A 22,629-nucleotide genomic window follows, 5' to 3' on the forward strand; every position below is an offset into this window, starting at 1 on the left:
TCAGAATCTATGCTCTATTGTACACAAATCCATGCATCTAGTTTCCTACGATACCTCTGCATGGTTTGGTAACAAACTCACCATGCTCACTGCCCTGTTCACGAAACAGTAGGGATTTAGTAAATAATAAATGTTCCCCCAAAAGAAAGTCCTCTCTTGTTTGAGTTGTCATAAAATTTCTTTTAACCTCAATGAATTAACCAAAATATGATTAAGCACACTATTAATAATTAAAGTAAATTTAATTTAAAGGAGGATTTGGTGATCCTAGCACCCTCGTTTTATGACATTTGTCAGTAGATTTGCGTTTGCGAGTTATGCATGGTTATGTGTATGACACTGTTCCATAGGCCACTGTTGTAATTTCGTTCTGGTATACCAGAACGAAATTCAAATTTTTTTGCTAAACGAATTAATCTGCAAGGAATTTTTGGTATATAAATATTATGTAGCCAGAGGTTTCCAGTGGTATAAAAATCCGAAAAGTGGGGGGTGAGGCTGTGGATCACGAAATGCCCTTTTAAGATAATTTTAACTTGTAAAGAGTTTTCTTGAAATGACCAAAACCTGATATGGAGACACTATAGGTACTCTATCAAAATTGCTTTAATATGGAAGCTTAAAAGTGCCACCAACTTCTCTATTATTATTATTATTATTATTATTATTATTATTATTATTATTATTATTATTATTATTATTATTATTAGTAGTAGTAGTAGTAGTAGTAGTAGTAGTAGTAGTAGTAGTAGCAGTAGTTGTAGTAGTAGTATTGTTATTATCAGTATTATTATAATTATTATTATTGTATCATCATCATCATCATCATACTTGGTCATTTACAAAATCATTTAAAGGAAGTCTCCGACAATCACAACATTAAGCATATCCCGTTGACCCCGGTTGACCTCTGTCTGATGACCTTTGACCTCGGATGGCATTAATTAATTATTAATTAATTCAATTATTTATGTTTTACTTATTTAACTGACTATACTCTATCTCTCTCTCTCTCTCTGTCCATTTAAAAAGTTATTATAATGCATCCACATTGCAAAGCATTGTAAAATCCTATAAAGGGCTAGGACCTTTATTTCACCTATTTGAATTTGGCATTTGGCAAGTTGCCACATACATGTACGTGTCCTAACTAACCTGTTACCTACACAGCAGCACTGAATTAAGCTCACTTGCATCTTTCAGGGGGAGTAAAATGGACGTAACTTTAAAAGTATTAGGAGTAGAACCCCCAGTGTTTTTTATTGCATTCCTTTTTTTTTGCTTTTTTTTGACACCACTCGGAGGGTTATAGATTTGTGGCATTTCGAGATATACCCATTTTAGACCAAACGGTTAGTCAGTTATTAAGCTATTCATAACCTCATGAATATGCATGATGCGTGTGATCCAATCATATTTTATTATTTGTGAAAACGCGAACGCAATTCGAGGTCATTAATATCTCACAATTGACTCCGGACGCGCAACAATGACTTCCGCGTCGGACGTAGCAATCAAAACATGGGGTGATCGGGCCCCGAACATGGATAAAGAATTGGCATTGCGAATCAGCGTCCAATTCAAATGGCGACTCATACCTTCAAAAAAATAAATAAAAAGCAGCCCCGATCACAGCTGCACATAAACCAATAAAAATGCACACACATTCTAAACAAAGCAGGGTCCTGTTTTGAATTAATATTGAATAAATATAAACAATTTTTCCTAATAAATTATGTTTGTCCATGTGTTACGTAGACTGCGCTGCATTCCTTTTTCTTTTCTTTTTTTGATAAACAATTCATACGTTTCCATGCATGAAACCATTTAAAATCTATGACGAAACACATCACATCTCCAGTGACTGCCCTGCCCAGAGAAAAAAGGACTGCGGTAGTTGGATATGACCTGTGTGACCCACCATATCTTAACACATAGACTCAACTTCTTTCATCCCGAATTTGAGATGAATGTTAATGAAGTAAAAATCAATGTGGGTGGTAAATCTTAACCAATAACAGATAGGCAAGCATACATGTTTATGCATTAGCCCAACCCACTGTGTTCACTGAACCCAACCCACGTGGGGTAGCTCTATCTGTGTCATTCAGATTTCCTTTGACAGCTGAACCACCGCGTATACGTGCGCGACGTCAAGCGTATACATTGGACCTTGTGCAAATAATACGCGGTGGACGGCTATTCAAACGGCTTAATTTGTAAAAAACCACAGGATATGTGCATAAACAGCCAAGACTGCAATTTTAATGAGGTAACATCATACCCACTATAGAGTGCATAGTTCATTTTATATTCGAAATACAGTAGACCAGTTTTCTCATGGATATCTGAGCTGTTGAATCAGAACAGGAATGATGAGTTTTCCATGGTCAGATCAGAGAGATTAATTTAGGGAATGATAAATTAAACTGGTCTACTACAGTAGACTATGTGTTACGTTGATCGAGTGAGCTCCCGGAGTGAGCTTTACGACCTGTGTCTAGGTCTCAGCACAGGTCTCAGCTGCTCCCGGCATCTGCTGCTCTCAATATTAATATGATTGCATCGTATGACGTGACTCAAAACAAATACAATTGGGGAATCCCAAACAGGAAAAAAACAAAAGAATCAATAGACGAGTCACAACAACAAGAAACAGCAACAACAACAGGAACCAAACGATTACAATTAAATTATTTTAAGGCCCTAGCCTCCATCCCAGTGAAGGTGTAAAAATACAAATTTGTTATTGCCTAAGTGTACTTGAAGGATAAAGTCGTTAAAATTGCCAATTAGATATTTTTGAAATGAAACATTTCTTCTTCTACCATTGTCTACCGGTGAGTACATTCCTCTCTTCGAGAGTATCGTCGTACTGTGTGCAGTACAAATGTGGACGAGCGGTAACACGGCTTGCCCCCGCCCCCCCCCCCCCAAAAAAAAACCCAGGAAAACAGCAGTATGGTGGACTATTGACAAAACTGGAAAATAAATCTTATATTTTGTTTGTGAAATAAATTACACGTCCGGCTTTCGGCTTTAAAACCACTAACAAAATCTGAATCTTGATTTTTATTTATCATCCAGATGAGAAAATTTAATACTGAATGAATAGGCCTATTTATTATTGTGTGTGTTAATTTGAAGCTCAAAATACCATGGCCCTATATAAATAGTTATTCTGGCCGGGCCGGGCATGCTGGTTGTTCTTTCCCATGTTCCTCACAATATAAACAATTAATTTCTTCAGATTCACAATCATTTTGTAAATGGTAGGCCTAACAAATATCCTGTAGCCGAAACATCATGGTACAGGGGGCCTAGCATGCTAGCTAGGCCTAGCATTTGTTGTTCCTCACCATAGGAAGTCAGTCATCGTAGTGACGGAGGTGTGACGATGTGAGTAGGCTACCTCAGGATAGGTAATTTTAAACCTAAAAGTGTTTTTAAAATTCATTTTTAGAGCATCATTCCATTCTATTTTTCTCGGATCATTCTGCAAGCCTGTTTAAACATGTTAAACGGCCCTCGCATGCTCGGTAAACGGTCGGCCGTGCAGAGACACTTGCATGCTCGCGCTCATCATGATGCCGGGCAGGCATGATGCTTGCTTGGGTCCTGATATTGACCAGCAGTGCCAGGCTTAAACAAAATGCTCAAGCCAGGCTAAAAAGCGCAGTAATCATGATGATATAAATAATAAGCATGCATGCTGGCCAATATGGAAAAATAGGGCCTACAGATTTGGAAGATACAGTGCAAGGAAAACTTGAGCTCTATTTTTACTGTCAGCCACCGGTACGTACGGTATAATTGTCAGCATTTGGTGGGTCAAGAGAAAATTATAATTTTAAGCCAGTAAAATTGTAATCACATTTATAAAACCTATAAAACCTACTTACCGGGTGTAAACACTAATAGTAGAACTATTCATCCATTTAATCCAAGTATACAATATATCCAGGTCCACTTGTAAACATGAAAATATTTAAAACTCGGCGTGCAATTAAAATCATCACGCATTCAGAAAATCTGCATCTTGGGCCAAGAGTGAGAGTCCAATTTCACACACGTACACGTCTCATGCATGCATAATTACGATAGCCAAATATTCAACATGAATATATATGCTATTGTTCTCCAGATAATGTCACGATATAAAAATAAAGTTTGATGTAAAAATACATTTCTGTGTATAGCAAATATCCGGGCAAAAATCAACAGTACCGCAGTCAACGGTCAAATTAATCAATTAATCAAGGGGCCCCGGAATATGGATAGCAAAAATGCCCTGTATCCACGCCAATGACGTCATGTAGTCAGGATTCGCCCATTATTAATGAGGGAAGACGACTAAATAAATTGAAATATTCGAAAAATTTCCAGCAAATAATACGAAGGAAAGATAGGATTTTGTACAAAAAACGGTAATGATTAATAGACAGGTATTTCTCGGTATTGATTAATAGACAGGTATTTCTCGGTATTGATTAATAGACAGGTATTTTTAATAGACAGGTTAATAGACAGGTATTTCTCGGTATTTTCCTCGGGCGCTGACGCGCCCTCGGAAAATACCTCGGCCCAAAACAAAACCCTCCAATTTCACACAATGACCTCAAAATAGATGGTGCGCAGTTATTATTGTCTAAGTAAGTAATCTAGTAACATACACTAATGTAGGGTGTTCCCGCTATGCGGTCCACCAAAAATAATTATCAAGCACGAATCATGTGGTTTTACTTAAAACAAAGTCGTAGGGCTGGTTTCTGGAAGCATGGCTAGAGGTCAGGCTTCCTGAGCCATCAGGCTTAAAGCCTTAATGTACGATTTCGGTCAAATTTTGATTTTGTTATTCTTTATTCAAAATGTTGAAATAATCTTACTATAATTTGCCTAATGTTGTATGTATGCGTGTATGCGTGTCAAAGGCTCCGCCAGGTTTGATCCGAGCCTCGCCAAATTCGCACAGGGGATGCAGAAAAATACGGGGAGTGTCGTAAGCTACCTTCGGTCGAAATCGGAGGTCGAAGGTCAAAGGTCAAATTTTAAACTTGGTCCGATTGGGCTGTAATTCATACAGGAGATCAAGGATAATACGGGGAGTGTCCTAAGCTACCTACGGTCGAAACCAACAATTTAGAAGTTATGAGGCCCGAAAGTTTCCATAATTCCAGGGTTCAGACCAACCTTAAGGAAACAAACAGAGAGAAACTTAGTTGCAAGTAGCATTATTGTTTAAACTTTTATTATAATTATCGTCATTATTACTTTGCCCATTAACCAAATTGGAATCAAATTACTATTTTTGTGGATAAGCAGTTTCCAGCAGCTCTTTTTAACTTGACAATTATATAACATAAAATCTAGTCATGATAATCACGATAATAATATGTGAAATTGAGTTTCACACGCAATGGCCATTACATTTTGTTGCTTGGGAATAACTGAATTGAAGAAAATGTTCACTCCCAGTTGCAGAAAAACTGTTTTTTTGGGCTTAAAAAAAATCATCATTTTTAGGTCGTTTTTCGTGTGCTTTGGGAACCAAGCCTAAAGACTCGTACTAAGACTAATTTCAAGTTATGCATTCTTATTTCTGGAAAACACAGTTTCTGATGTCTTTTATTATTAAATTAACATAAAAAAATTTTTTTTGAGGAAACTCATATTCGATATACTAGTATTTCACATTTTGAATGCTTAGACTTGTCGCAAGTCTTTGAATTCTATGACCGCAAAAATATGATAACTTCACCGTCATATGCATTGCCTGTTTATTGAGCCTACGTTTCATTTGTCATACAGGATACTATTTGAAAAACAAATCTGAAATATGTAGTAGTAATATTTTTAATTTTGAAAGCTAAATAATGAGTTATAAATCATAGCTATCACATTTATGTTTTGCTGCTGAAAAGCTATAGTTCCTGAATTATAAAAGCACGTCTAAGTTGTAATACACGTATACATATAATACACATGCAGTGAATACAAACGACTTTTGTTACTTTGTCTTACTACATAAAACATTCTATTACCGAAGGATGATTATTTCCGACACGTATAGGTACATATACTGCGCCAATAAAGTATCCTTACAGTTGGAAAATTAATCACAATTTCCGAACTGAACAATATTGGGGTAAATTTGTTTTTTAAATAGATGCACTAGCTAATCCTGCACATTATGACACCACATTGAATCCAATGTGACTTCAAGAAGCAAAGTTACAAGCATTTGATTTGACGAAGATCCAGTTTTAAAAGTGACAAACTAGCCTATTCAAAACTCCACAGACTAGACATCTGATTTGAGAGTGGTGAATGGCTAATTTATGCGTTTGGCTTTAATTTAAAACAAAAGGAACAAAAGAAAATTGAAACAAAAGAACTGACAAATAAAATGAAAGCTTTGAAAAGTACAGAGAAGTAAAAACTGAAATAAAATCTGCTTTAAATAACGCTTCATTGGAGAAAGTGTGTTGTCTCTTTGTTTCGCTTGTTGGAATCTTTTTGCGCCTTGTATAGGCCAGTTTGTCACTTTTAAAACGGGACTTTCGTCTATTCAAATGCTTGTAACTTTACTTCTTGAGGTCACATTGGACTCACAATGTGGTGTCATAATGTGCAGGATTAGATAGTGCATCTATTAAAAAACAAATTTACCCCGATATTGTTCAGTTTTAAAATTGTGATTATTTTTCCAACTGTAAGGATACTTTATTGGCGCAGTATATAATACATCTACAGCTACTTTAAAGTGAATACAGACGCCTATCGTTATTAGTTTTTACTACATAAAACATTCTATTACCTAAAGATAATTATTTCCGACTGTAGATTATAATACACATATACATAAATGGTTCACAAAAATACCCCCACCCAGTCACCCATGCAATCATCCTGCAGTATAAAACAATAATTAGTTGACATGTACGGGGTTTTATTGAGCCGGTGTTTCAAAAATGGTAAAATAAATATTAGGAGTTACAAAACATTTCATTGCATATTATTTAACTTGACATTCATTTTGTTGATTTGAAAAATTTAAAAACATGTGAATAGAGGCATCGTTTTGCTACCCTACCAAAGTTATCCCTTCTTAAAATCCTTTTGTTTTGGTCAAAAATAATCACATTTTTCAAAAATGATGTGTAAAAAAAAGTTGTATGGGATCATACATGTAATGCATACAACTTTCTCGATATCAATTTTGTGATTGATTTAATTGTTTTGTTTTCCTTCACCTGTCTGTTTCTGATCCATTCATGCAGTGCAAAATAATGATTTGTTGAAGCTAATTTTGACATAAATGAGGATGTTGAAAAGTGCAACTTTTTCTAAAAGCACCATTTTTGGAAAATGTGATTATTTTTGGCCAACATAAAAAGATTTTTAGAAGAAAGAACGTTGGGAGGGTAGAAAAACGATTCCTTTATTCACAGGTTTTTAAATAATTTCAAATCAACAAAATCTATATCGACTATCGTTATTAGTTTTTACAACATAAAACATTCTATTACCTAAAGATAATTATTTCCGACTCCAAGTTATGATATTTAATTTATCTATTTCTACCGGAATTGTTCCAGATAAAATGAAAGTAGCTAAGGTCATACCACTTTTCAAAAAACAAGATGTTGAAGTTTTCTCAAATTATCGTCCCGTTTCTCTCCTACCATGTTTTTCCAAAATTCTTGAAAGATTAGTTTTTAACAGATGTATGGATTATATTGATAATCAAGGAATCCTTAACACTAAACAATTTGGTTTTAGACCAAAGCACTCAACCTCTATGGCTATTGAACAAATGGTAGATAAAATAAATTTCGCGGTTGAGAGAAACGAGACGACTGTTGGAATATTTTTGGACTTGTCTAAAGCATTTGATACAATTGATCACAATATTCTCCTTCACAAACTAGAACACTATGGCCTTCGTGGCATTGTCTTAGACTGGTTCAGAAGTTATTTAAGTAACAGGAAACAATATGTATCTTATAATTGCCATTCATCAGAATTGAAAAATGTAATTTGCGGAGTTCCGCAAGGATCTATTCTCGGCCCTCTTTTATTTATACTATATATAAATGATATAACTAATACATCTAATATACTTGATTTCATCCTCTTTGCAGATGATACAACAATTTTATATTCACATGAAAACATAGAAAAGCAAGTCAATCTTATAAACAAAGAACTAGAGGAAGTGAGCAATTGGTTCAGAGCAAATAAATTGTCTGTTAATGCCAGTAAAACAAACTACATGATACTAGGAACGCCAAATATGACACAAATTAATGATCTGAGAATCATACTTAACTACACTACCTTAGAAAGAGTACAACAAACCAAGTTTCTTGGTGTGTTAATAGATGAATGTCTCACTTGGAAAAGCCACATAGATTGTATTTCAAAAACAGTGTCAAGAAATGTTGGTGTCATGACCAAACTAAAACATTATGTACCAGAACGTATTTTACATACCCTTTATTGTACTTTGATAATGCCCTATCTTAATTATGGAATACTTGTATGGGGGGATACCTGTAAAACTTACTTAAGTAAATTAATGAAACTTCAAAAGTGGGCTATAAGAACGATAGCAAACAGTCACTACAGAGAACATACAGGACCGTTGTTTGCAAACTATAACATCTTAACTATCGAAGATATGTACACACTAGATTTGGGTACATTCATGTACAAGTATTCTATTAATGAACTCCCTCTTATATTTAATAATTATTTTTCCAAACGCTCTGATGTACATAACTACAAGACAAGACATGTAAACGACTTAAATTTGACTAAAAACAAAAAAGTTTTTTCTGATCACGCAATCCGTACTAAAGGCCCCATCCTTTTGAATTCACTAGGTATTTTTGTGAAAAACTCCAGATCTATTAAACATTTCCGTTATCAATTAAAAGAAATGTTAATCTCAAAATATACTTAATATATTATCTTTGAGCACCGTCCTTGTCTTGTCTTTTGGTTAGTGATTCCTTTTTATGTGATGTTTGATTGATTTTTTTTTGTATAAATGTTATTTGTAACTTTATAATTTCTAGGGGAGGCGATATATCTGGCCTTATTGGCCTTCTAGCCTCTTCCTCCATAATGTGTTGTTTTCTGTAAATTTTTAATTTGATTGTTTTTGTGAATGTCAGTTTTTTATGGAAATAAATGAATATGAATATGAATATGAATATGAGTTATAATACAAGTATACACATATGTACATCTACAGCTACTTTGAAGTGAGTGCAAACGACTATCGTTATTAGTTTTTACTACATGAAACATTTTATTACCGATGGATGATTATCGTATAATATACATCTACAGCTACTTTTAAGTGAGTACAAACGACTGTCATTATTTAAAACATTATATTATCGAAAGCTAGTTATTTCTGCTGACAGTAGGCATGGTAGGTTAATTCTTTGCTGACATTTGACGTATGCGATTGAGTATTTCACATGATTTTCACATTTTTATTTCCAATCAAATTATAAATCTTTTAGCTAGTCGAGCTAGGATATTGTTAATCGTAATACCAATTTACTCAAGGAGATATTGCTCAACATAATCCCAAGCTTTAACAGCTACCTTGGAAAGCCAGACATCGCTCAAACGGGGACTGACTTTGTACAGTAAACGCAACGGAACCGTTGCCTGCCGAAGGAGCCATTCGTTGTGCATATGAACTGACGCCAAGACGCCATCAACGACGATGGTGTGATTCATCGTCATTGGATGACGAATATTGGCCTCAATCTCACCGATTTTTAACACCCGACAAGGACAAAGCTCACTGGTATCGTCGTCTATTACCCACAAAACGTCGCCGACGTTGACCTTCTCCGCCATGATCGGGTTTGATGGAGGGCCTTCTAGATTCAGAGATGCCGATGGATTGATAGTGGCATAAACAAGATGCTTGGCTTGAAGACGCAAGAAGTGCTTCTTGCTGTCACTACCGTGGTAAACCAACTCTCGCAAAGTAGATTTGCGGTCATTGTTGCCTTGGTAGATGATGTAGTAGACTGGTGAGTATGTGACCGAGTTGGTTTCAGGATCGTAACTCTGGACTAGATCACCAACAGCCAAATCTTCTAGAGATTTAAGCTTCACGCAACCCTGGGAATCTTGAACTCTGACCATTGAATCTGACGCAAAACATCCACCACTTTTCTTTTCGACGTCTGTTAAGATAAAATATAAAATAAACCCATGATTTATCATGAATGTGATGAGATCCTGCTCTTTTGACCAGTATGAAGATCCATACAAGGAAGGAGACAAATCCCCATAAACCCCAATTATAAGACCTCTGGTCACTTACTTGTATAAACTGTGTGTCTTTTATAAACCCTTGTTGATTAGAACTAAAATATCACATTAGGTGTTCCTCAAGGATCAAATTTTGGTCCACTTCTATTATACTTTATATATACGGGGGTAACTCCACTTTTGCATTATTAAAATGACGTTTTGGAATTTTAGGCTTAAAAGTCTGTACCATTAAAGTTGCATGTTGTTTTGGTGTTTGATATTTACGGTATGCTTATTGACATGTCAATAATGAATATTCATTCCTTTATTAAAGATATATTTATTGGAGGGCTTGGTTAGTTAAAAATAAGAGGCCTTTAGCATGGTTACAATATAGACAGAGAGAAACCGGGAGACAATTTGGAACTGCAAAGATAGTAACAAAACTTTTTAGTTTTAATTTTCACTCATTTTGCCTCAATCGTTATACTATCTGACCGCTATTTCTATTATATGTTATTGGTTTTCCGGGCTACAACTGCATGGGAAATCATCAGTTGCTAAGACAAACATAAGTAAACGAATACTGTACCTTTCTTCAATTCCTGCTTTTTCCGTTCTGTCGCCTTTCGTTCTTTCTCTGCTTTCTTCTTTTCTTCCTCAGTTTTCTTTTTGGCGTCTGCTATAGAGATGTAATTTTTAAAAGAAACCAATGGGTTAAAATGAATATGATGAGATCCTTGCTCTTGACCATTAGGCCAAAAAAAAATTGTTGTGTTGCCCTCAAGTGGGAAAATGGGAAATTTGGGTAGGACGGTCGGATTTTTATTTATTTATTTTTTTAAACCTTCAGTTTTTAAAAATCCCCTCAAATATTAAATAATGCTTCTTCAATTAGGGGACATTTGTCAATTTTGACTTCTGGATACCTGTTAGACATCAATTAAAGACTAGTCTTTCAATAAAATATTAATTTTAAGTGAAAAACATTGAGTTTTTGAACAAATCTGTAAAAATCATCATTCAAAAAGGGCAACACAACAATTTTTTTGGCCTTATGAAGAGAAGTACAGGGAAGAAGACTAATTTTCATTCACCCACAATTGCAATTTTCACTTGCTCACTTTATTTTCAAACAATACGTTTTTAGCCCATGTAAATAAGAACTGCATCTAAAGTATTAGATTTCACCTGAAACTGACCACTTGTGAAAAAAGAGGAAAATGATTTAAAAAAAAAAGAGAAGAGGAAAATAGTGCAAAATCATTTTAAAAAGTTCAAATTGCGCTGAAAATAACAATAAATGTTTCAGAAAAAAAGGAAATCAGCTAAAAAGAGGAACAGTTTCAGGTCTAATGATACCACTCTTTTATAATCTCATAAAAACGAAGAAATTCGGATAAGTCATGTTAATTAATAGTATGGTCGTTGAAGAGGAAAAACAGTGGCTACCCGGAAAAAATTGGTACAAAGCTGATTTTTGCACAAGACAAGCAGAATATATCATAGAACATCATATCCAAAATCCGAAAAAATCCTCTTTGGGGAATTCGTTTTATCCAAGATGGCCGCCAATATGGCCGCCACAACATATAATTAACTGTATCTTAGCTTCTAAAGCAGATATGATGATGATTTTAGTGTCTTTGAATAGGTTTAAGAGGTCAGAGAATTCAAATTTGTACAAATCTAACACACTGATGTCTTCAATCATACGGAAATCCAAGATGGCCGCCAAAATGGCCGCCACAACATATAATTAGCTGTATCTTAGCTTCTAAAGCAGATATGATGCTGATTTTAGTGTCTTTGAATAGGTTTAAGAGGTCAGAGAATTCAAATTATTTGTACAAATCTAACACACTAATGTCTTCAATTACACTGAAATCCAAGATGGCCGCCAAAATGGCCGCCACCACATATGATTAGATATATCTCCGCTTCTGAAGCAGATATGATGATGATTTGAGTGTCCTTGAATATATTTCAGAGGTCAAAGAATTCAAATTTGTACGTATCTAAAACACTGAAGTCTTCATTCACACTGGAATCCAAGATGGCCGCCAAAATGGCCTCCACCACCACGTGTTATGTTTAGGTATATTTTGGCTTATGAAGCAGATATGATAATGATTTTAGTGTCTTTGAATAGGTTTTAGGAGTCAATTTTGTATTTATCTTCATAAGTATATGTCTTTACTGACACTGCAATCCAACATGGCCCTCAATATTGCTAAAAATCAAACATGATTAGCTAAATATCTCAGCTTCTGAAGCCAATATAATGGTGATTTTAATCTTTAAATAGGTTTGTAAGAGAACGTAGGTTTTAAGGGTCAGAGAATTGTTGCAATTACTTAAAACCCGGGCTTATAACAATCAAGTGCAAGTCGCAATAGAATCCCAAATAGCTGCCACCACATGTGAATATAATATCTCAGCTTCTGAAGCAAAAGTAGCTGTCTTCGTTCTCATCTACAGGTATAATCGCCTCAGCATTTTGGCAATGTTCTCCTGTGTAATCTTCACAAGCTGTGACACATTTAAGTCAATTTTTGTGACAGGATCATCCGTTATTTACACAAGAATTCCTGGAGGAAAGTTTACAATCGCATCGTACAAGCTTAAGCAACATATGTGGTGCTACATCTAAATTGTAAGGACCGGTGCTAGAACGATGTCAGAGTGTTTCCAGCCCCATTGCTTTAAATTAAAAGCTTTTGTAGATAGCTGTGGATCAAATGATGCTTTATTTGATGATACCATCGCCATGGATTAAGCGAACCGTAGAACGTTTAAAGAATCTTCTTCTCTGCCACCATATAAGAAAACAAATAATCTGATGCCAGCTGTACCAATCTGTTCTAATGTCGCCTCAGGATCGCTCATCTAGGATGATATCTGCTGCAATTTTTTTATCTTCTTCAACAAACTTGTCTTTCCATGTCCAAATGTTGCAGAAGTTGAGTCGCAACCACTCCATGCATGGATAAACAGGAGGTCTTGAACTTTCCAAACCACCAACCCTTTCTTCTCTGAATGGAAGTACATAAGATATCAGCCATAGTCTGGTCTCAATGGTACATCAAAAGGACAAGTATATCTGTGTCATCTGCTACAACAGGTACTTCTCTTCCTTGTCTTGCAAATTGAAGGGTACATTCCACTATCAAAGTGTCAGGATCTCCAGTACTATTGTGCACGATCAGAACTAATAATAGCTTCAGAACTAATAATTGTTTCCACAATATATCTACATAGAAAGAAGGGTGAATTTTATGCGCATTTTGATACCCCCATTTGTCAAATGTCGTTCAATATTAACAACACAGTAGTGGTTTTGAACAAAAATACGCGAATTTAAGAGTTGCAGTTTACAGCGACCAATGGTTATTACGCAAGCATTGTAGTACGCAAAACCCTCCATTTATCTGCACGTTGACTTCAAATAACTGCAACTTTTAAATATGGGTATTTTTCTTTAAAAACAGTGCTGTGTTTTTACGTTATTTTCATCATACTACACCCTTAGGAACCGTGGACGTCCACGGTTGGAAGTGTGTCTTCAGTTGAAGGTGTATAAACTATCAAAGTGTCAGGATCTCCAGTACTATTGTGCACGAACTGACCATTGGTTTCCAAGTATCGACTCAGCAGCAAGATAAACTGACTGTTGTTCCTCTCATTCGAGAGAAAAGGTCTGCTGGTCATGATGAGAAGTTTGAGAACCTTCATAGATTCTGTGAGCTGAATATGATAAGAACAAATGCCAGTTTATCTCGCTGCTGAGTCGATGGATGGTGCACAATAGTACCGGAGATGCTGACACATTGATAGTGGAATGTACCATTCAAGACAATGTTCAAGACAAGGAAGAGAAATGCCACTGGGGACAAGAATATAGCTGATATCGGTGGGTTGGAAAGTTCAAGACCTTATTAACAACGTTGGTGAAGTATTGACATTCCATCTCAGGTCCTGTTTATCCATGCATGGAGTGGTGTGACTCCACTTCTGCAACATTTGGACATGGAAAGACAAGTTTGTTGCAGAAGATAAGAAGAATTGCAGCAGATATCATCCTAGATGAGCGATCCTGAGGCGACATTAGAACAGATTGGTACAAATGGCATCAGATTATTCGTTGTCTTATGTGGTGGCAGAGAAGAAGATTCTTTAAACGGTCTGCGGTTCGCTTAATTCATGGCGATGGTATCATCAAATAAAGCATCACCTGATCCACAAAAGCTTCCACCTAGTTAAAAAGAGCAGCATATTTTCACAGTCTGAGTGTTCTTTTGCAGGTCATACTTTGGAGAAAGCTCACAAACAATAACTTGGATCCAAATCGATGGGGTTGGAAACTCTCTGACACCGTAATAGCACCGGTCCTTACGGATGTAGATACAGCACCACACGGCTGGCTTTGTTTGTATGATACAAATGTAAACTATCCTCCAGGAGTCCTTGTGGAAATAACGGATGTTCCTGTGTCAAAAGGATTTAAATGTGTCACAGCTTGTGGAGATTGCAGAGGAGAAAATTGCCAAAACGCTGAGGTGATTATACTTGCAGATGAAGTCGAAGATAGCTACCTTTGCTTCAGAAACTGAGATATAGAAAATCATGTGGTGGCAGCTTTTTTGGATTCTATTGTTACTGAGCACTTACTTCTGTGTTTTAAGTAATTGCAACATTGAAATCTGCAACCCCTAAAACCTACATTTTCTTAAAAGCCTCATCATTATCATCAGTCGGCTGCGGAGCAGGCGACGACAAGCTTTCTCCAACTAATGCGATCTTGGGCAAGCGAAACAATTTTGTTTGGCTGCAGCATCCCTTCAGTATCTCCCAGGAGGTGCTGGACATACATGTACTGTAAGTACAGTGTGCGTGGCCGTCCCGGTTTCCTCTTCCCATGTGGTGGAATATAAAGTGCATATTCTTTCACAGGCTCGTCATCTTCAAGACGCAAAATATGGCCGAGAAATTTGAGTTGATGAATCTTTACTCTGGCAACCAGTGGAGTGGTGTTGGTCAGGTTGTAGATGGTTTCATTTGGAATCCGATCCACACGCTTGATGTTTAACATGACTCTGTAGCAAGATGTTGCAAATGCATTGATCTTGTCTTAAAAGCCTATTCAAAGATTAAAATCATCATTATATTGGTTTCAGAAGCTGAGATATACAGTTAAGCATGTTTGATTTTAGCCATATTGAGGATCATCTTGGATTACAGTGTGAGTGAAGACTTGACTTAGTACTTTAGATAAATACAAAATTGACTTCTGCGTCACCTAAAACCTATTCAAAGACACTAAAATCATTATCATATCTGCTTCATAAGCCAAAATACATGTATACCTAAATATAACACGTAGTGGTGGCGGCCATTTTGGCGGCCATCTTGGATTTCAGTGTGAATGAAGACTTCAGTGTTTTAGATACGTACAAATTTGAATTCTTTGACCTCTGAAATATATTCAAGGACATTAAAATCATCATCATATCTGCTTCAGAAGCGGAGATATATCTAATCATATGTGGTGGCGGCCATTTTGGCGCCATCTTGGATTTTAGTGTAATTGAAGACATCAGTGTGTTAGATTTGTACAAATTTGAATTCTCTGACCTCTTAAACCTATTCAAAGACACTAAAATCATCATCATATCTTCTTTAGAAGCTAAGATACAGCTAATTATATGTTGTGGCGGCCATTTTGGCGGCCATTTCAGTGTGATTGAAGACATCAGTGTGTTATATTTGTACAAATTTGAATTCTCTGATCTCTTAAACCTATTCAAAGACACTAAAATCATCATTATATCTGCTTTAGAAGCTAAGATACAGCTAATTATATGTTGTGGCAGCCATTTTGGCGGCCATCTTGATAAAACAAATTCCCCAAGGAGGATTTTTTCGGATTTTGGATATGATGTTTTATGATGTATTCTGCTTGTCTGGTGCAAAAATCAGCTTTGTACCAATTTTTTCCGGGTCAAAATGTCCAACGACCATACTATAAAGGCCCATTCAGTGATTTGCTCATCCCGACCATCGAAAAAATCATCAAAATTCAGATTTTGGTACCTTTGTCATTGTCATAGATGTGCTAACATAGCCTGCTAGTGGTTCAGTCGAAAGCGGTGTATTTAGAACAAAATAAGGCAATTTACATGAATCTGTAATTTATATACTGACACTATATAAATTAGCTGCACATATTTGAATGAGGCCTCAGCTTTGTCAATACCACTGTTTTCCTCATTTTTGCAATTTTGTCCATTTCAAGAATACATAATGACAATAATTTTAATGACTTATTTTACACTTTTAGACAATTTATAAACAATTTTTTTTGCACTTTCGCTGGGATCACTGTAAGGGCCTTTAATGCATGAAGTAAGCAATAATTGGTTTATAAGCAGACACATTATCAGTTAATGTCAGCAAAATAAATAGCCTAGTGCACACCCAATATGACTTTAATGAATCAATACTTTAGTATCATATCATTGACGTACTAAGTGGCGAATAAAGACAAACACATGGAGGTCATAATGTCTCCTACCAAAATAAGGGGTCATGCTGGCAATAATATAAGGCTTCCTTTTTCAAATGCAATTTAAAATTAGTAATTTGTTTTAAGTAAAACGCTCCTACAAAAAGCGCAAAACTTTTTATATATTGATATACGGAATGGGCAGCTTTTTAAAAATTTGGGAGCGGGGTTACAAAAATGGACTCTGGTCACTAACATAAATGAATTATACCTACTTTTTCACAATTTACATTTCAGTTTTCGGTGTTCGCCGTTAAAAAAGGGTTTTGTGAATCAAGAACATTCTGAAAAGAGAAAAAGAAAATAATGGAGTGCGATTTCCGTACTAATTGTGTCCTAATTGTCATACTATCTAGCGGCTATATTACGACGTTAACTATGTTGAGATACTCTGTATTGTGTGGTGCGGATTGTCATGGACAAACTGCATGGGAACGCATCAGTTGCTAAATTAAACCTACGTATACGAATACTATACCTTTCTCCTTCTGTTTATTCTCCTCCCTCTTCCTTTCTTCCACATTGATTTCATGAGCTCGATCCAGAAACTCTTGGGTGTAACATCTTCCACCGTTCTTTTTTGTTATACTTTTTACTATTGACAGAAGATGCTCTATTTGTTGTCGATTTTCTTTAGAAGTGGGTTTAAACTTGTTGTTTACTCCAATGTATCGCATGTCGCAATCTTCCAAAAGCCGTCGACACGGACCAGTGATGCGACTAACAAATTTATCCAGCTTGGCTGCTATAGACTCCAGCTTTTGGTCTGCATTGCCATGTTTATCATCATCGTCGTCGTCATCATCCAAAAAATCATCAACATGTGTAAAAACTATTATCAAAAACTTGATCGAATCTTCGCCGAAAATCTTCCTCATTAGTTGAACACCACGAACAATTTCATTTGTAAATCGGTCCGCTTTAATGACAAGCAGGATGGCATGGGGACCTGGTGCAATCAAATAAATACACTTCATCAATTCTTTCACTGTATCATCGATGCCATGTCTTGTGTCAAAAAGTCCTGGTGTATCAACAATTGAAACTTTGTGGCCAAGAATCTCACCATCCTTTCTTTCGCAGTTGCTGGTTACTGATTCTGGACTTTTTTCACTAAAGAACGGGCGTTTGACTTGTTTTAGTACAAAATGTCCAATCCAAGCAACCCATACGAGACCAGTACCAAGTATGCTGTTGCCGAGTGCACTTTTGCCAGTCCCTGTCATTCCGGCCATAGCCAAGCGTAGAGTATCTTGTCCTAGTAGTAATAGATGAGAAGACAAATCACAAATTAAATACCAAGACCAATTACAATGCGTGATAAGAAAAGATAAAACCGGGGCATAGCCAGAATAGTATTGTAGGGGTGGGGTGGGGTGGTGTGGGGAAGGCAAAACCAAATGTTCGTCCCAATTTGTCAATTGCTTGTCGAATGCTGGGGGGATAGAAAGGCACTGTTTAAAAAAACGGAATTAAGATTGCACTTTTTTATATTTGAAGCTTCTGAAGTGACACACCGCATTTTCAAGTGACGCAATACTTTATATACTTGACAAATAAACGATGAATCTGAATTGATACTCACCATATACATCCGAATCCTCCGAAGATGGTGCATAACCTCCCGGGATCTGAAATTTGTAAGATAAAATTAATTTAATATTTACCACAAGGTCACCCATAGAACCAACACTGAGAAAATGTTTGACAAAAAAGTAAATACATGTAAGCATTGGTGCTTGGTGCAAGTGCATATCTTCAAAACGTAAAAAGGTATCAAAATTGAAAAATTCTTTCCTGTGTGGCTTTCACCCTTTTTCTTTGATAGTCGCACCTTACATAATACAATTACGTCACACACAGTTGCAATTCAATGGAATAATTATTGTTACATTAAGGGTAGACGAGATATTGTTGGTCGAAGCAACCTAAAAATCGATTTTCATTTATATCTAGATCAATATATTATTGAAAAATAACACCTTGATGTTTTGCACAAATGCATTCTGCAAATCATATACTTTGCAAACTTGCTTAATTTATTGTTGTTAATGAGTTATGTACGTTTTATAAAAGTGTTGTTGTTTCAGCCCTCGTTACAACGTAACTCAAGAACCGCAGCACCTATAAAAGTATATCTCTGATATTTTAATTCTTCTACACACTCGCTATGAATTGAGCAATACAGTTTTTGCCAAAGCTCACTACCATTCGTAAGATGCTGTGAACTACCAAATCACAACAGTTTAAAATAATTAATAACCTTAATATATATCACAACAAACTGCAGCAATGAATTAATAGTTAGGGTAAAAATTGGTGTTTGAGATATGAACAGCTTATTTCCAAACCTTTTGAAGTCCACAAACACATGTTTCTGATTTATCTGTGCGATATTGCAATGGGTTGTGATGCTATAGGTATTATAATTTCAGTTTGATGCACCATTACAAAGCAAACAGTGGATGGATGCACAGTAACAATACTGTGTGAGGCCTTTGGTTCCCATATGCGAACAATAATTTTTGGTACAAGGCCCTGGATAGCTGGACCATGTGGCTTCAGCCGAGGGGGGGGGGGGGACTTTGATCTCTTTCATTTCACACCTTAGTGGGTCATACCTTCTTGGCATTTTGAGATATGAAAAGACTCAAATACGATTGCTGACCCAGGGTCTTATAAGGAGTGTAACCATCGGTAGGGAAATAATTTTTAATATATGCCTATTCTTTTTACGGGAGGGCACTTTTACACAGATTTGCGGTCATGATTTATTAGGTGTGCGAATATTAATTTGATATTGGGGCGCGATTAATGATTTAATTAAATTAATTAATTAATTATCGGGCCAATGCACGAATTCAGTCATTGTCAACTTACTTTACATGAAAAATATCTTCAATAAAATAAGAATAATATGAAGGAAATATCATGATCAAATTAAGAATGAAGTTCCTGAATAAAGTGTGTGGATTTAAAAATGGGAAAAGTGCTGGCCGGGGTGATTTGGGATAGGCCAAGCCATCCACGATATGCATAGGGAATATTACAGTAAAGCACGAAGAGCGAAGATTCGCCGAAGAACCGGAATGAAAACAGATTACAAAAAAATAACTGCTAGTGCTACCAGTTCAGATCGTCACACCAAGTTGAGACGAACTTATCACAATGAGAAAATGAAGGAATAGAATAAGGTACATGTACAGGATTTTTTAATTATTTCTTAGCTTTACAACCGGTTATGTATGATAGGCGAACTCGTATATAGATACATACGGGATGAGCTCGGTGACTGACTGAGTCTCACTACGCCGAGTGTTCAGTATCCGCGACTGTACTGTACTTGCAGACAAAATGACCAATTTGATATTCACATTCTGATATTTCCAACTTATTGCTACTTCATCAGCAAAATTTATTCCTGTAAATGTTCCAAATATAAGGGAACGATTGATCAAATTTGCTGAAACACCCCATGAAACACAGAGGACGAAGCCCCGAAGCGAGTCGCTGTTTGTGCATATCCGTCCCTGCACTTCAACAGCAATTTACGCATCGTGTTCGGTAATCCATAAAACATGAATGTTTCACTTTTTCAGTACCGTACACCGATTGTACTATCATTAAAGAATCATGACACAAGTGACAATATTTTAATTTTATTCAGATTTCAGAATTCCATCAAATAACGGTCTACTAAGCCTAAATTGTATTTATTTTATAATAAAGTATCTGCCCGAGTATCTGTTTCTTTCAATCGCGATTGTGTGGAAAGAATGTATTACCGCAATACGCTAAATATGAAAACCTTTATATGGGCTGGATTTGATGAAATCGGCGGTTTTTTATTAATTTTTGGATTACTGCAAGACGATATTTTTTAATCAGACATTTTACAATGAATCAAGAATATATAGGGAATGTCACAAACAAGTATTTAATTTGTTATTCGATCATGTTTATTCAGTCCATGACATCGGTAGCAGCAAGCATTTGCGCATGGGATTGATCCCAGCGCGAAATTCAAACTCAATTACCCTGTTATACCCAGCCAGTTATGACTTATTTTGTCAAAAATTTACGGAAAATTTATGTGTTGACAATAATTCTATTATTTCTAATATATATAGAAGGAACCAGCAACTTGAAGATTCCTCTAATTTCAAGCTTTATTGTGAAAATCAGACTTGCCGGGCAGCTTGCAAAGTACAGGAAGCAAGTCTTGTTTACACGTTTCCGAGTAAGATCACGTGACTGCGAACCCTGAGCTCACGTCACGAGCATTCCCAAGGTCATAGACGATTGATTTGGGTGCTTTTTGGGCGCCTTAAAAAAGACCAAAAATTCAATCATTTTTTGAATTTTTCAGCTTTATTGGCCATCAAAAAAATCGGAAAAATAATTTTTAATATCCTGACATCATAAGCTTTCCATTGATATATAACTTTAAGATTTATGGGTTACCCCGTTGGCCCATATGACATTTGACCTCAGTTGACTCTGTCTGATTACCTCTGACCTCGGATGACATTATTTAATTTATTAATTAAATTATTTATGTTTTATTTATTTAACTGATCATAGTCTGTCTTTCTTTCTTCATTTAAGGGGTTTTATAATACAGCCCCATTGCACAAAATATCCTGTAATTTTCAATTCTAGACCAGGATAATACCAACAGCTGTCACACTAATATAAACATACATTAGTTAGCCATTTTAAACATAGATTTTCATTTCTATAATTTTTTGAAATGAAATTATTCATCTTTATATGATTCTTTGTGGTATTTTTATTCTATAAACTGTAAATTTCTGTGCAAATTGAGGGCGCTATTTACATATATTTTTAATTTAAATTAGCCAAATAATATGACATATATTCCTTACATTTTATAATAAATTTTTTTGTAAAAATGTCCTTGCCATTTGTAAGTCTTTTGCCGATGTTCTAATACCATTATATAAGTGTCTACCACTTGTGAAGATGCAAACAAAATTTAATATAAATGGTGCCATTATTGTTCAACTTTTCTTTTATGACTCAGTTTTACATGCCATCAAACAATCGTGTTTCCACACGTGTGCTAACATGTTGACACTGAAGCTATGTAGATGATGTCATCCGATACGCTGATCATTGTTTTGTAGTGACAAGTTCGAACAAGTTCTTTAAGTATGAAGATTTCATAAATTATTCCAAAGTCTAAAAAAACCAAAACAAACAACAACATCTGACAAATCCCAAAAATGTGAGTAGTGAGGGGACGAGAACCAAAACATTAATTTTATACGGCCTTATAAGCTGGTACCATTTCATGGTCCAGCAAAAATGGAAGACAAAGTTATCTAACCAAGGAGCAAAAAAAATATAATGGGATGAATTCACACCCATAAGTTTCTGCTTTAAAATCGCGGGCGGGACGACATGACGTATAGATAGTGAACATTTTTAACTTACCGCAGCAGTTGCCATGATCAAAAACGTCTACGAACGCTTTCCTGTTGTTGTAAAGCTTTATAGTTTAATAACGTTCGTTCTTCCTTCTTGATTTACCATGTTTAAAATGACAAACTGTACATACGGGACAGCATAATATTAAAAATCCCCGAATCATGCAATAAGTCTTTGGGGGAATTACGTCGTATACACTTGACGTCATCAGATCTATCAACTGAGGATCGGTGATGGCAGTATTCACATTTGCTTCCCAATGCAGACGACGCTGGCCAAGCCTTCCGTGACGTAGCTCATGCTGCAATACAACCTCAGGG

The 22,629-nt window shown here is 35.9% G+C and overlaps 1 protein-coding gene across 2 annotated transcripts; it reads right to left on the minus strand.

Moving 5' to 3' along the window:
• Positions 1-9,430: 9,430 nt before the first annotated feature.
• On the minus strand, positions 9,431-22,545 carry LOC140160852 (uncharacterized). 2 transcript variants are annotated; one of them, XM_072184176.1, is made up of 5 exons: positions 22,316-22,545; positions 18,441-18,486; positions 17,334-18,113; positions 10,883-10,969; positions 9,431-10,220 (listed from the first exon to the last, which is right to left on the minus strand). In XM_072184176.1, exons 1-5 carry the CDS (start codon positions 22,328-22,330, stop codon positions 9,577-9,579), a joined length of 1,572 nt encoding a protein of 523 aa, XP_072040277.1. In that variant the 5' UTR covers positions 22,331-22,545; the 3' UTR covers positions 9,431-9,576. The 2 variants fall into 2 exon arrangements, with proteins under 2 accessions (XP_072040277.1, XP_072040276.1); XM_072184175.1 differs by having other exon boundaries at positions 10,883-10,972; positions 22,316-22,543.
• Positions 22,546-22,629: the final 84 nt, after the last annotated feature.

Source organism: Amphiura filiformis, chromosome 9 (assembly GCF_039555335.1).
Source record: "Amphiura filiformis chromosome 9, Afil_fr2py, whole genome shotgun sequence".
Classification (NCBI taxonomy): Eukaryota; Metazoa; Echinodermata; class Ophiuroidea; order Amphilepidida; family Amphiuridae; genus Amphiura; species Amphiura filiformis.